The sequence below is a fragment of the Alexandromys fortis genome, unplaced genomic scaffold (genome assembly GCF_014885135.2).
Source record: "Alexandromys fortis isolate MF-2015 unplaced genomic scaffold, M_Fortis_MF-2015_v1.1 scaffold_173, whole genome shotgun sequence".
NCBI classification, from domain to species: domain Eukaryota; kingdom Metazoa; phylum Chordata; class Mammalia; order Rodentia; family Cricetidae; genus Alexandromys; species Alexandromys fortis.
In genome coordinates this window covers 2,168,969-2,185,106 of record NW_026068051.1, presented here as the reverse complement: position 1 = coordinate 2,185,106, position 16,138 = coordinate 2,168,969, and the positions used below count along the sequence as shown (strand labels likewise).

The 16,138-nt window shown below is 40.9% G+C and overlaps 1 protein-coding gene across 1 annotated transcript in view; it reads right to left on the bottom strand.

Moving 5' to 3' along the window:
- Window positions 1–2,694: 2,694 nt before the first annotated feature.
- Window positions 2,695–16,138, bottom strand: part of Appbp2 (amyloid beta precursor protein binding protein 2) — a 40,435-nt gene continuing 26,991 nt past the window's right edge. Inside the window, 5 exon segments of the mRNA XM_050119574.1 lie at window positions 2,695–7,204; window positions 9,190–9,355; window positions 10,663–10,853; window positions 12,697–12,782; window positions 15,575–15,874. Coding sequence (XP_049975531.1) covers window positions 6,951–7,204; window positions 9,190–9,355; window positions 10,663–10,853; window positions 12,697–12,782; window positions 15,575–15,874 — 997 coding nt within the window. The 3' untranslated portion in view covers window positions 2,695–6,950.

The following is a 16,138-nucleotide window of genomic DNA, read 5'->3' as shown; positions in this document are numbered from 1 at the left end:
TTGTGGTCAGCTAAGGTGTCTCCACCCAAAGTCTGATGCGGCAGTGATGGGGTGGAGGCATCAGAGAACTGCTGGGGCCGCTGTGCCGAGGGGAACTCGCTGTTACATCATACCCGGATCTGTGCTCTTACGGTAAAGCTAATCCTGGGGTGGGGGTGGGGGAACAAAACCAAACAAAACCCAGGGGTCCTCCACCGTCTCTCCAGCAACACCTTTGTGCATGTCTGTGGTTCAGGAGATGAGTGAGCGCTTTATCCTTCCCATTAGATTTGCGTGTCAAACTTGTGAGCCAGACTTCCCTATGGTAGACAGGGAAGCAGGAGTTGGCACAGCGGAGCCAGGATCCCACTGTCAAGGCCTCTTCTAGTGGATGTAGACATCTTTTAATTTTTATGTAACTAAATCGTAAGGCTTTTTTCATGGGTTTTAATGACTTTGAAAGGACTTCTGCACTGAGAGTATTTAAAATTCTACCACGTTTTCTCCCAGCATTCCACTTCCAGTGTCTGCTTTAAACCACTAGGCTACCTAAGCTTATTTTGTTTGATGTCAGGCAGTAGGAATGCAGTGTGTGTGCTTTCCAATTGGCTGAATGAACACTTGTTCGTGGGTGTGAGAGTATATTTATAGCCTGTAGCATTTAGGGGAAAGCCTTTTTATTTATTTATTTATTGGCTTTTTTTTTTTTAAAAACAGGGTTTCTCTGTGGTTTTGGAGCCTGTCCTGGAACTAGCTCTTGTAGACCAGGCTGGCCTCGAACTCACAGAGATCCACCTGCCTCTGCCTCCCGAGTGCTGGGATTAAAGGCATGTGCCACCACCACCCGGTCTAGATATAGCTTTTCTATATCAAATTCCTGGTTTACTTGGGTCTATTTCCTAAACTTTGTTGTTTTGTGGGTTAGCTCTGTTATTTCAGGCTGAAATCTAAATGAAAAAGAGCAGAAACCATAACGATAAAATTGTACATCACAGGCACAGATTGGGAAAGGAACTGTTTCTTGTTAGTGTGGTTGTTTTACATTTATTTCATGTGTATGTGGCTCTGGCCTGAACTGATGCTCACTGTGTAGACTGAAGTGCCGTAGACGCCCCTCCCTGCCTCTGCCTCTCATGGACTGGGAGTAGAGTGTGTCCCTGGCCCTGGCCCTCATTGTTTTTCTTCCATATGGATCATGGCTGACTTAACTGCCAGGCATTTCTAAGAGAAATGTTCACTGAGTACTGGGGATTGTACTATGGTCATCAGGCTTGGTGGCAAGTGTCTAGACCCACTGAGACATCTCTGCCAGTCCTGCCTGCACAGGTTGACAACATTTCCTAAATAATTCTAACTGTACATAAAAGTTACCATCTTATTATCCCCAGCCTTTCATGTGCTGCATCCTAACCTTTTTTTAAATTTATTTATTTATTTATTTATTTATTTATTATGTATACAATATTCTGTCTGTGTGTATGACTGCAGGCCAGAAGAGGGCACCAGACCTCATTACAGATGGTTGTGAGCCACCATGTGGTTGCTGGGAATTGAACTCAGGACCTTTGGAAGAGCAGGCAATGCTCTTAACCACTGAGCCATCTCTCCAGCCCCATCCTAACCTTTTTAATTGTAGTTATGTTCTCACTTTCTGTGTGACCAATCTCCAGCGCTTCCTTATTGTGTAAAACAGAAACCACACCCACTAAGGAACCATTTCCCATTTCCCCTTCCCCCAAAATTCTGACAAATTCTTTCATTGTGAATATTACACTAAAATCATATAGGAATTGTATTTGGCTTTGCTTGTATTGAGACAAGGTCTCATGTAGCCTAGGCTGGCTGCAAACTTGATATGAACTGATCCTCATGCCTTTGAATCTCAAGTGCTGGGGATACGGGTATGTGCAAATGCACTCCGCTGTTGGACCTGATATGCTAAGAAGCCCAACAGCGGAGTGTGGTTGCACATACCTATCAGGTCCACCCTTGTTATAGTGTTCTCATAGCTCATGTGGAGGAAGCAAGCAGAGAAAACAGGCTTTTGTTCAAGGTACTTGGCTTTATGCTATTCAAAATGAGGCCTGTGGCTGGCGAGATGTCTAAGTAGTGAAGCAGCTGCTCTTCCAGAGGACCTGGGTTTGACTCCCAGCATCCTATCATCTGTATGGCCCAGCGCCAGGGTACCTGACACCCACTCTGGCCCCCGCAGACACCTGCACACAGGCGGCACACACTCACACACACACTTCAAAACATTTAACATGAGGAGCCTCGTTTCCTCAAGTCCTTTTGGCTGTCTCATGGTAGAGTCCTTTTTAGAGGAGCAATCTCCTTCACGTGGGGAAAAGGAATTAGAATGATACGCTCAAATTCTTAGAAGGGCAGTTGGAACTGAATCACACACAACGGGGGACTAGAGAACTCTCTTTCACCAAACTCCACTAGGTCTCATGCACCCACAGCCATTACAGCCAAGCTACCGACAGCGACAGCTGCCCTCCTTTGCACCGTCATTCCTAGGGGCTCCAGGAGCATGGCTCCCAGTGTGGTCTCCATGAGCCTCCGCAGCACAGCTTTTCTTCAACAAGAGCACTTCTGTCCTAGGGCCGAGCTCCTCCACTCGGCTCTCCAGTGAGAACAGTCTACACAATTAGAAAGCCCCGAATTCCAACCCAAGGCAATCACAACTCAATTGGAAACATACACCATGAATGCAGGGACACTATTTATTAGGTCAATAATTCATTTAGCAATACAAGTACAGAATATATCACAATGCTGGTTACAAACATACTTAGTGTGGTTTCATAGTTACAAATAACAGTGGGTGCTACAAGTAGGTGAGAATGCTATGAAAGGTTTTTCTGACTCAATGAACTGTCTTCTCCATCTATTAATGACCTTAGATAGCTAGAGAAATCCCTGTGGCACGAGTAGTGGGGATTTTCCTGTAAAGAATGTTAGTGATTTTCTTTGCGCCTATTAAACTAAAACCCCTGTTGCTTAATAAGGTATAAAAATAGTACTGACCTGGTAATATTTAATAAAATGTAGCATTCATTCACATAATAAAAGTAAAACTAAATAGAAAGGTTTTTAGTCACCATGGCAACATATTTTCCCATAAAAGGAATATACAGAAATGAGTGCTGTTATACAAATGGTACCTGCGATTCAGTGATCCAACACTTTGTGCACCACAACTGAGTTTTCTAGATACCTATACACAGCATGTATATCTAATCTCAAACTGTACTCTGTGCACTCCAGCAAACGTTAAGGCCACTCATACTATAGATACCTAGCACCGCAGTTAACAACAGTGCTACAGAAGAGATCCTGAAACACACGCCTTCAGTCACCACCAGGGAGAAGCCTACTCTGCCTAAGACATTCCTGAGATCTGGGGACAAAGGAACGACTAACGTTAAAATCTGTAGACTAATTCAAATTTCTACTCAAAATAAATCTTTCTGTCCAGGTAATCTGAAGTCCTCTAAAGCCAAGAGGTGAAAGAAGTGTTAATCTTTAAAACAAAAATAAAACTCTTAAAAAAAACATTAATTATAAATAATTTTTCCAGTAGTAACTCTGCCATCCAGAAAAAGATTGGAAGCAGCAAGGCTAAAAACCCTAGGGGGAAACTTATTTTAAAAAGTGGCAGTTAACACCTGTTACTTAGCAAAGCAGCCTTAGGATTTGCAGTTTTGGCCAAAGCTTGCATCATCCTTAGGTCAGCTGTCTGCACCATAAAGCTACGTTCAACTGTAGGGTCAAGACATCAAGCTTGCAGCTGCTGCTCTTGCGTTTGTTTCTTGAGATAGGGCCTCACTAGGTTGTCCTGGCTCATCTCAGCCTCCCGAGCAGCTGGGATGAAAGCTTGTGCCACCACTTACAGCCTCGTGTACTTAATGTTCACAAGACTATGAAGTCTTTTCACGGTATAGTACAAGGTCTTTATTTAAATCGTTTATTCTGACAATGCAGGAATACCTGGGCAGGGGATTGGTGAGTTGCTTTTTGAAAAAGAATGCAGACTTGATGGAGAAAGGGTCCAAATCCTCAGGGCAATGTCTAGTCTGAGGACCCATAAATATTATGAACTAAAAACCCAGCTGGCGCTAGTAAACTGAATGTAAGTGACCCACCTGTGTCATATGCATGAGCCCCCAACGCCGCCAATGGAGTAGCACCAAGCTTTAGGAGTAATAAGATTCAGGGGCGGGTGAGAGTATAGGCCCTTATTGAAAATTACATGCAAGTCATTGATTACTGTGAGGTAAATATTAAGTTTTTCCTTTGAGATTTTTGTTTGAGGCAGAATCTCTCTGCCTCACTCAGTGTACTGAGTACTGAGTGTATAGACGCGCTATCACATCCCACTTTATTTTAAAAGTCAAATCATGGTGGCTTTCCTCTCCCTTATTCTAAACATTCTTGATAGAAGGCTAAGTCCTCCGCTTGACATTATTAGGGCATTACTTTTTCAGCAGAATAAGAACATATCAAATCACACCACTTAAGATGGCAGATTGTGCCAGGTGGCGGCAGCCACGCCTTTAATCCCAGCACTTGGGAGGCAGGCAGATCTATGAGTTTGAGGCCAGTCTGGTCTACAGAGTGAGTTCCAGGACAGCCAGGGCTACACACACACACACACACAAAACCCTGTCTTGGAAAAAAAAAAAAAACCAAACCAAATAAAAAAACTCAAAAAACAAAACAGATTGCTAGAATGTAGCATTAGATTTTTCTGAACTTACAGATAACTATATTAAAGGAATGGTAAGATGGAGAAACTTGACAAGAACGATGCTGGAGGTGGCGGCTGGTTGTCATCTGACATTATAGCCCTGTGACTACAGGCTTCTAACTAGCATGTTACTATATCACCAAGTATGAGCTAAGTTTAAACTGTGTTAGGGGGTATGAGTCTTTAAGTTATCTGATTATACAAAATGCTGTATATGCATAACACCAAAAATTCAGATTAAATAAAAATAATTCATGTGGAAACTTAAGTTTCAAAATATTTATTGAAAACAATTTAGCAAGACATTCCTATACCACACACATACCTCAGGGCTCTAAATAGCCAATAAAAGCATACAAAGCCTATCTTGAAAATGTCTTTGGAGGTACTGAACATACAGGCCCGTGCGGCTGGAGTTGAGAAACTTAGAGATGCCGCGTTACCAGGGAGGGACGAGCTGCATGAACTACAGGGTGCTCGTTTATTTTTTGAAGAATTTATAAAGAAATTTAGTTAGAGGAATAAATAAATTCACATCTCTGAACCCAAAGCTGTTATCTCAGGGTGTGAGCTTGCCTTACCTACTCAGACACACCCTCAGTAGGTTCCTTCCTAAGGACTACACACATTGGCTTATTATTAAGACTGCAAAGAGCAGTTTCAAACAAAGTTAAAACTGGAAAGTTTAAAAAAAAAAAAGAGGTTTAAGAAAATCCTGACGTCTCTAATGTTTCTGGACTCTACAAGATAACGTTGTTTCCCCCTTACCCAACAAGCATGCTAAAAGAACAGAATTTGACACACATCCACTCAACCTACATACTACCCCAAGCATTGCCAGGAGTAGTGTATCTAATGGCCAAGTCAGGACCCCCTGAAAATAGGGGAGAAACCCAGACTCTTAACTACAGAGGCACCAGAGGGGCCACTGTGCTAAGAATTGAGGTAAAAGCAAGAGACCTTTTTGTTTCTTTTTATTATATATCACAACTTAGGAATTGAGTATTAGCTCCACGTTAAACAACCTGGCTAGCTTTAACAAATTAGAAAATCAGACATTGTAGTTGGAGGATCTTTCCACTTGACTCTGGGTTTCAGTTAAAATGACTAGCTGTACTATTATTTCCCATAAAAATGAAGGATTTTCTAAGACTTATGCATTTTCTTGTGCATTCATTCGTCTTAATCCCCTCAGAGCAAACCTAGAATTCTCGTCTGAGCATGAGTTAGCTCACGACTCTCAGCCAGTATGCAACATGGAGCACTGGACAAGACTAAAACTGGGGTGGTCACAGCAGTTAGAGACTTGCTGATGACACTGCCATCTATGTACCTTGACTAAAAATTTGCCGCTGACATTGCCTAAATCCCAGTTTGGTATCTATGATACAAACAAAACTCTTGCATTAATACTTTGCATTCTATCTAAATGAAATTATTCTATTGGAAAAGGCAAGTGCAGTGACTAAAATAATAATCTAAAGCCCCTGGTCCAAACAACCACCTTCCACAGGTGCCTGGTCCTCTCAGAGCCTCCTGGTCCTGTTAGCAAACACTGTTAGAGCAGCCCACCGCTGTACCAGAAACAAGAGTAAGAGCTGAGCTGCTGGTCCACCTGGTGTTGACTGACAGAGCAGCCCTGGTCCAGTCAGGTGAATCTGACGTCTTCCTTCAAACAGTTCTGGAATGGCTGTACGCACTGATCTGGGGAGATGGCCAAACCTCCATCAGGATGCTCCCTTTATGAGTACCTGTGTTACTTTTCTATACTTCATATAAAGAGTCTTCCATAAAATTTCTTTACAATACAGTATCGAATACCTCCACATGGAAGAATTATGTTAAAAAGTTGTTAAAACCATCCTTACATAATAAGAATGCAACTCTTTTAAACTCTTAAATAGTTTTATTTAGGGGTTCTTTTTTCTCTCAGGCTTTTTGAAAAACGAATTATTTTTTAAAAAGGGGAAAAAGGTTTCCTGTTGTTCTAATGGGGTGAGAATGTGGGACTACTTATACACGCGGCACATGCTGATATAACTCAATATATGCTTATTCTACAGGAACTGCAATACAGGACTACCCTAAATAGGGTCTTCAATGGACTGGACCAGTGTTTCAATGCAAATACCAGCCCCAAAACAACATGGTTTTGATTTCACAGTATGAATTCCCCGGAATCTGGGAAAAGGTAATTGTTAGCTGAGGCTGTCCCTCAGCAGCTTGGTCCCTCAACATTCTGAGACATTAGGAAGGACTGCACCACTTCTTCGGTGGACTGGGGGCTGCTGTTGACGTCTTCAAGGGCATCGGTCACTGAATACTGTCGATCTCGTAACCGATTCCAGTTAGACAGAACATTGTGATACTCAAATACTTTCTCTTAATTTCCAATGGAGTTGTAAAGTTTAATGAGGCCTCGGTAATCATATTCTAGTCCACTGTAGCCTTCACCAAACAGTTTCTTCCCTAAATAGAAGAAAGAAACAGATCAAAGAATGTACAGTATTTTTTGTTTGTGTTTCAATACAAGTTTAGTTCTTTAAATGAACTGGCTTGGTTTTAGTCCCACAGAAGGAAAAAACAGTCCTTCCATCACTGCCTCTTAAATCATTCTTCTCTAGGCAGTATCTCGAAGGAGCTACCTTCACTAGAATGCTAAAAGAAATTTCACAGGTTTAAAAAAATGCTCGTAATTAATTCAAATGTATGCCTAGCTCTGTTTTTAAATAAAATGTGCTAGCTTTTTGCTTTAGTTTTGTCAAGTTGATACAACCTAGAGTCACCTGGAAAGAAGCAGCTTCAGTTGAGGAATTGCTCAGATTGGATTAGCCTGTGGTCACTGTGTGAAAGATGTCATGAATGATGATGTATGGAAGGCCCTGGCTACTATGGGCAGCACCATCCTCAGGCAGGTAATATCCTGGCCTATGGAAGCATGAGTCAGTGAGACAGTCAGCAAGCAGCTTTCTCCATGGTTCCTGCCTTGAGTTACTGCCCCGACTTGCTCCAATGATGAGTTATGATCTGGAAGTGTAAGATGAAACAAACCATTTCCTCTCCAAGCTCCTTTGGTCATGGTGCTGGTGTCATAGCAACAGAAAAAGCAAACTAGAACACAAAGTATATAGAATATCTATAATATGCTTACTTTGTATAAGAAAGGGAATATAAGAAAATATTTATTCATTTGCCTTTGTGTAAAACAATACATATAAAAGTAAGTCGGAAACAAATGAGATTTCCACCCAAAGCAGGTGTGTGGTAATCATGTAGAAAAAAAATGAAGGAAACTACACACCATGGGAAAGACTTGCCTAGGAATCTGTGGCTTTTCACAACATTAGTATTTCACACACTCAGGGAAGATCAAGGAAGTCAATACACAGGACTAACACACACATATACGGATCATCATTTGTGACAGACAGAGACAGTAATGGGGAAAGGATAATCTGCTGAAGAAATGGTACCGGGTCAACTATATGTAAACATGGAAAGAGTGAAATCTGATTCCTTTCTTGTACCATAAACAAATTAATGTTAGGACTCCAGATCTAAAAGTGAATGGTTAAGTAAAGTATCCAGAGGCGATCTTCTTAGAAGAGTGTTTTCATAACTGGTAGGAAAAACTCCTTCAAACTAAATACAAAAACTACTAACAATAAAAAAAAAAACACACACCAAGGAGCTCTTCAGCTGGGTGTGCTAGCACATGCCTGTGATCCCAGCAGTAGGAAGAAACAAAACTGTCAGTTCAATACCAGCCTGAGCTACATGAGTCCCTGTATCAACAAACAGAAATAAAATGAAGTGAAATAAACTGTCCTTTCCAAGGTGCTCTCAGGAAAACAAGCACAGGATGAGAGGAGACCCCTGCATCACAGCTGACCAACATGGGTCATAGTTATAGTACATGAAGAATTTCCTAAGTCAACACTGCCAGACAATTCAATATGAAAATGGGCAAGAACCATAAGAGCAATTTCATACAATGAGGCAATATATTCAAACGGAAACAATTCAAATGCTAGGTGTTCATTAAATGTAGACTAGACATATAATGACACATGAATCCAATAAATATAACAGTTATAGAAATTACCAAGGGATTACTATGCAGCAACACATTACAACTAACCCACTATGAAGGATACTTTCCACTTAATGTCGAGGTCAAAACCAGGTAAACCTGATTATGTTAAAGATGTGAGACCTCCAGATGGCAAGAGGAGCAGGGGCAGCAGCTGGACTAACACCTCCAAGTCATGACTTTATCTAGTCACATGTCTCATTAGTGACTTCGATATTGAGGAAGAGCCTTGACAGGGGTATTCTAAATGGCTCTGCAGTCAGTTTACGCGACTTTTTGTCAGTATTAACATTTACTCATGCAGTGTAGAAGAATGTGGAACTGTTCTCTAGACACCAAGAAAAATTTAAAGGTAACATACCAATTGCTATAGATCGCAAATATAATTTCTCAGCATTTTCATATTGATTCATGTCGTAATTATATAAAGATGCCAGATGTCCCACTGAAAGGGCGACTTCATAATCTTCTTGACCAAGAAGCTGCTCTTTAATCTGAATTGCTTTTATGTGCATTTCTTCAGCTTCCTGAAAAATAGAACAAAAGGAACATTAGATCGCACCTTTTCTTAGGACAACAACTTACTGAGCAAGTTTGTTTTAAATGCCAACCACAGCTCATGAGTGCCATTAGGCAGTAAGATCAAAGAAATCCTATTCAGTTTCCAAAAGCTGTGCTACACACAAGCTGATGACAGTAACAGTCCTGAAGCCCGAAGTGATGAAGGTAAACACTACACAAACATCCTAAGCTGGGCGTGGCAACCACAGGCAGACAGGCAGGAGGAGTGATAGCTCAAAGTCAACCTGCACTAGAAAAACCAAACCTACTAAAAAAGAAAAAAAAGAGTAGTAAAGGGCCTTTTCAAATGAACATGAAGACAGGTGTGATACCATACACTTTTAAATCCAGCAGAGACAGATGGATCTCTGAGTTGGAGGCCAGTCTGGTCTACATAGCGAGACCCTGTCTCAAAAAAAAAAAAAGAAAAGAATTTGAATAACCACTCCCCAAAATTAATTTAAACTTAAGACAGAATTAACTTATGCAGACATGTGCCTGAGAATACGAGGATGTGTGTGCTTAGTCTTCCAAGTGTTACAGTTGGAAGGATGGAAGGAATGTACCGCTAGGACTGACTAGAACCAAAAATTCTAAGAGAAAATTATTGTGTGTTGCTAGACTTTGTAGCTCCTCTTTTTTTTTTTTTTTTTGATTTTTCGAGACAGGGTTTCTCTGTGGCTTTGGAGCCTGTCCTGGAACTAGCTCTGTAGACCAGGCTGGTCTCGAACTCACAGAGATCTGCCTGCCTCTGCCTCCCGAGTGCTGTGTAGCTCCTAATTCTTAGTAACCATATAATAACTCTAATGTCATTATACTAAGAACTATGACTGAAGCCTAACTACAACAATACCAGCTTTTTGGATCTGAAATCTTGCTTTTCTTTCATGGTCTTGAATATGTAATTTCATTTTTAATTTGACTATAGGATTTTTATACTAGCTATCTCCTCAGTTCCTTTGTGGAGTTAGGTAAAATTAATACAAATGTATACTTTACTATTTAAGGTTACTGAAGATTTATTTCATATATGTGTGTGTGTGTGTGTGTGTGTGTGTGTATGTATGTTTTTTTTCCATAACAGGGTTTCTCTGTGTAGCCCTGGCTGTCCTGGAACTCGCTTTGTAGACCAGACTGGCCTTCAACTCAGAGATCCACCAACTTCTGCCTCCTAAATTCTGAGATTAAGGTGTGCGCCACCACCACCCTGCTATAGTTATTAGTTTATATTTACTAATTACTTAGAGATAAAAGAATATAGGACCCCCTTTACCTTAAATTTTCTCATTGACTGGTAAAGTCTTCCGAGGTTACCATAGTGTTTTGCAGTCTGTACGTTAAATTCTCCGAAAGCTTTCTTAGCTAGCTGCAGTGAAGACAAGTGCAAGTCGTGTGCTTCCTGAAGCAGCCTCTGTTCCGTCTCCTTGTTATGACAGTCAATTGCAATCTCCTCTAAGATAAGTGCTGAACAGAGAAAGTGATAAATTAGGAAACTCAAAATCCGTTTTCTAAAGGGCCAACATTCAACTGAAAACTAGACTGTAGTATTTACTAAGTATTGAATACGTAACTGACTGGGATTCAGAACTGGCCAGGATCAGAGTGTTCTACATTTAAGGTTTTTTTTTTTTTCCCTTCTGAGCTGGGCTCTCGATATATAGCCCAAGCTGGATTTGAATTTATGGCAATCCTCCTGCTTCAACTTTCTATGCTGGGATTCCAAGCGTGTGCCACTGTGCTAAGCCAAATTACTTCAACAGTACACTTGGGAAAGTCAATTCTATTTACACAGTATATTGTTCAAATGAGCGGGAAATGGTGCTCCTTAAATTATTTTTTAGAATCAGCTTCTATTGCAATTGCCTGCTACATTTTATAAATGCCCCCTGGGAATGGTTGTGGGTGCCTATGTGAGCAACTGGGAGGCTGCGGCAGTAGGACTGGGAGTTTAAGGCTAGCCCTGGCTGTAAGACAAGTTTAAGGGGCAGCCTGGAAAACATGAGACCTTGCCTCAAAAAAAAAAAAAAAAAAAAAAAAAAGAAGAAGAAGAAGAAGAAGAAAAGAAAAATGAATGCTAGGAGAAGTGAAAGATAAATTGCACAACTACCGAGTACTGCTAGTTTAAGCACTTCTGACAATTCTGAAAGCAACCTTTAGGAAACATAACCTTTAACCAAACAACAACTCAACTGGGTCAAAAGACATTTCAATTTCGAAGTTCCACCCAAGGTTTCCAAATTCATATAAAACCAAGAACACAGACACTGCCCGCTCATTTTACATGCCGGCATTGTTGGGTACAGAGGCAGTGAAAAGACAGTCACCGTAAGGAAAAGAAGAAAGTGCACGCCTATGTGTTCTGAGATGGAAACATGCTCAGGGTACAGCAGGAGAAAACATAAAGATAGAAGTTACTTTCTCCAATATTTATTTACTCTGTGGGTGGGTTTGCTCCACACCTTCCAGCGGAGGTGAGAGAACAATCTGATGGCAGTCAGTTCTCTCCTGCCCACTCATTCCCTTAGCCACCTCACCCATCCTTTACTATCTCACTTGAATAAAGGAATTAAATAACCAACACAATGGAGACTCAGTATTAGTGAGGCTTTGTGTAACTGATTTTTTCTTCTTACTTAAAAGTTGGGGTAAAGGAATACAGCACACTGCAAGCTAGCCTGAACTATGTTACTGTGGACTCGTCTGCATGACTCCTGCATCTTACTCAAAGGAAAGGGGTGGAGGGAGAAGTAAAATAAACAAGCAACAATGTTATTATATCAAATAGATGAAGCACAGGAGTTGAGGAACTATTTTAGTCATATATCCACACAATTTAAGTCTAACTTTATGCCATTTATCAATTTACAACCATCTGAGAATGGTGTAGGTCTTCTTTCTATGTTTTGCTTTCATTGGTTGAATAAAGAAAACTGCCTTGGCCTTTTGATAGGGCAAAATTTAAATAGGCGGGAAAAAGAGAACTGGATGCTGGGAGGAAGGAGGCAAGCAGAGAGCTACCTGCCATAAAGCTGCCAGGTCAGACATGCTGAATCCCAGTAAGCCACGAGCTTGTGGTGACATACAGATTTAATAGTAATGGGTTAAATCAAGATGTGAGAGTTAGCCAGTAAGAGGCTAGAACTAATGGACAAGGCAGTGTTTAAATGAATACAGTTTCTGTGTAATTATTTCAGATGTAAGCTAGCTAGGCGCCTGCCTCGTGCTCCTACTACAAATTGGCGCCCAACGTGGGTCCTGAACCCACAACCCTGAGATTAAGAGTCTCATGCTAGATTACAAAGGGTACCTTTCACCCTCTTTGAAGAGGCCAAAAGAAGATGATCTTCAGGTAGGATGTGGGTAATGATACCAATGGCTCTTTCTGCATGAAATCTGCAATAGATATAGATAGAGTCTAGTGTTTCTTTTTAGTTAGAAATGATTTAAAAACCGTAACAACATGTATTACAATACTGACAGAAAATACTAGGAAAACTACAAAGAATAGAGTTCTGGGGCTGGGGAGATGGCTCAGCAGTTAAGAGCACTGACTGTTCTTTCACAGGACCCATGTTCAGGTTCAAGTACTCACATCAGGTGGCTCACAAACTCTTGTTAACTCCAGCTTCAGAGGATCTGAATGGGCATCTGTATTCATATGTTGTGTGTGTGTGTGTGTGTGTGTGTGTGTGTGTGTACACATGCGCGCACACACACACACTCTTTCTGATACATACACATAACTCTTTAAAAATTGAGGTTTTAAGGATCAGAGTTTCCTGTTTTGATGAACTGGGAGTCAAATCCAGGATCTCTTTACATGCTAGGCAAGCACTCTGAGTTTCATGCCCAGCCCTAAATTTTCAGTCTATTGTGAATTAAACTTTTAACATCCATTGTATTCTCATCTCTCTCAAAATAAAAGTCCTAATTATCATTACAAGACTGACTCTTCTCTGACGTCATTTCCTGCCATTCCTACACCAACCCTCTTAGCCTCCAGTCACATACACCTAGCAATTTCTGGAGAAAACCATGCTCTCACCCCGGCAGTGTTTTCCTTCCATGCACGCATGGCTTACTTTCACCAAACAGAGTATATAAAGTCCCTTGGAAAAAAAAAAAATTCACTTCCCTGATTTTTCCCTGTTACCTGTCCACGGTAACATCTGGTTGTCTGTTCACAGCCCAGCCCACTAAACACAAGACAAACTACTTGCCTATTATACCTGCTATTCCCTTAAAAAAAATCAAACTTTTTTTTAAAAAAAGGTTTATTTTTATCACTTTAAATTATGTATCTGAGTGTGGGTATGTGCATGTGAGAAGCCCAGAGGTGAGGTGTTACATTTCCCTTGTGCTGGAATTACAGGTTGTTCTAAGACACCAGACATGAGCACTGCAAACCAAACTCAGGTCCTCTGAAAGAACAGTATTCATTCTTAACCACTGAGCCATCTCTTTAGTTCCCCACTCAAAATTCTTATCTCTGTCTATCTTCAAATTCACTAGTTCTCTTTAGTTTTAAACTAACATGCTGTTTGATTTCTCCACATAGTTTTGATATCAGTGACTATACAGGTGCCTTTTCCTTAGCTCTGTTGATTTCTTTGAGACATGGTTTCATTTGGTGGCCCATGCTGGCCTCAAACTCCTGGCAATTCTGTCTCACCTGAGTGATAAGTGTGCCACCATGTTTTTTAGTATATTCAGAGTACATCCACCACTGCAACCAATTTTAAGATTTTTTTTATCACCTTAAAACAATTCCTACATACATCTAGCAATCCCCACATTCCTCCAACACCCCAGGTCTAAGAACCATTCACTTTCTATCTCTGGTTGCCTATCTAGCCATATATAAACAAAGCCACACAAACTGTGATCCTTTGTGACTAGCTTCTTTAAGTTAGTATGTTTACAAGGCTCAACCATGCTGGGGGATGAATTTTGTTTAAAATTCCCAGCCTTCAAGAGGAAGCAGGTGGTGCTGGGCAGTGGTGGCGCATACCTTTAATCCTAGCACTTGGGAGGCAGGGGCAGGCAGATCTCTGTATGATTTTGAGGCCAGCATGGTCTACAGAGTGAGTTCCATGATGGCCAGGGTTGTACAGAGAAACTATGCCTTGAAAAGCCAAAAAGAAAAAGTCTCTGGGGCTTTTTTGTTTGTTTGTTTTCTGAAGAAACACAACATTGCTGTGTAATGCTGGTTGGCCTGGAATTCATTGGATAGCCCAGAGTTGCCCTAAAAAAATTTTGGAGGAAAGTGATCAAGAGTCAATTTTCTTCTTCCACCTCAGGGGTCTCAGGGATGAACTCAGCTTGTTACACTTGCCAGCAAGTGCCTTGAATTATTCATCTTCTAGACCCAGCATAGTGCTGGGTATGTCCTACCTGGCCTTCTTTTTGCCTTCATTGTTTCTCCAAAATATTATTGGTTTCCTCTTCTATATCAGATCCAGAGAACTTTCTTTGTAAGGAGTTTACACAGAAAATTCGTTATGGTAGCCCCAAAAAGGGGGGGGGGGGTTTCGAGACAGGGTTTCTCTGTAGCTTTTGTAGCCTGTTCTGAAACTTGCTCTGTAGACCAGACTGGCCTTGAACTCACAGAGATCTGCCTGCCTCTGCCTCCTGAGTGCTGGGATTAAAGGTGTGCGCCACAACTGCCCGGCTGGTAACAAGTTCTTTTGCAACTACTTAAATCTAATATCATGAAATATTCATAGGAAACAGATGAACAAATGGGCATGCCTATGACCCATGAAAATAGTTTTCCATGTAGGTCATAGTTCATGGCTGAGGATTTTAGAGACCATTCTTTGTTGCTGGGAATTTTCCTCACTCTTGCAGGCTTAGATATACATTTAAAAGAAGAGCTATAGTTTACCCAGTTTTTCTGTTTTCAGAAACAAGTTTGGAGGTTGTTAAATTTGTCACCAAGCCAAGACTATTAATTACTCAAAGAAAAAATCACTGAAGGAAATACTGAAAAGAGCTCATTCTGTACAGAAATAAATTTTAATTTGAAACCAAAGGAAGCCTAAATGGATGCCTTAACAATTGAAATGATTTTTAAATGACTTCACACATTTTACCACAGGAAGACAAATTTATCCACACAATACTTACGGACTAGTACACTACAGGGGAAGAGTATTATCCTTGTCTGAAAAGGGGGAACTTACAGGGCATTGTCAAACTTCCCAGAGCTGTACTGGTGAACGTAGGAAGAGTAAGCCAAATCTTCATGAGCTGTTGCTACATGAATATTTTTGCCTCCAAACACTGACTGTCGAATGTCAAGGGCTGCCTGAAAGAACCATAGACATTTAGTAATATTGTATACTACTGAAGTTAAATTAACTATCCTCACATTCTCTGTACCTAATCCCTTAAATTTCAAATGGGAAGTCATGCTGGAGTTAAACAAGAGCAGAACCTGAAAGTCACCCCACAACAACCTGGTTCTGTGAAGATAACACCTGCTTTAGGAATTCCATCAGTTGGTTTTTGTACTAAGGAAACAAAGAGTATGAACAAGGCAATGCTTCACCACAGAGCCACAGCCTTGGCCCTAACAGCTTCTTTTACACCCTTCTTTAAAAGAGAACTGTAAAATAAGAATTATCTTTAATTCCAGCCCTGAAGAGGCAGAGGCAGGTAGATATGTGTGTGAGACCAGTCTAGTCTACAGACTGAGTTCCAGGACTGTTATATAGAGAAACCCTGTACAAGGGGGGGGGGGGGGG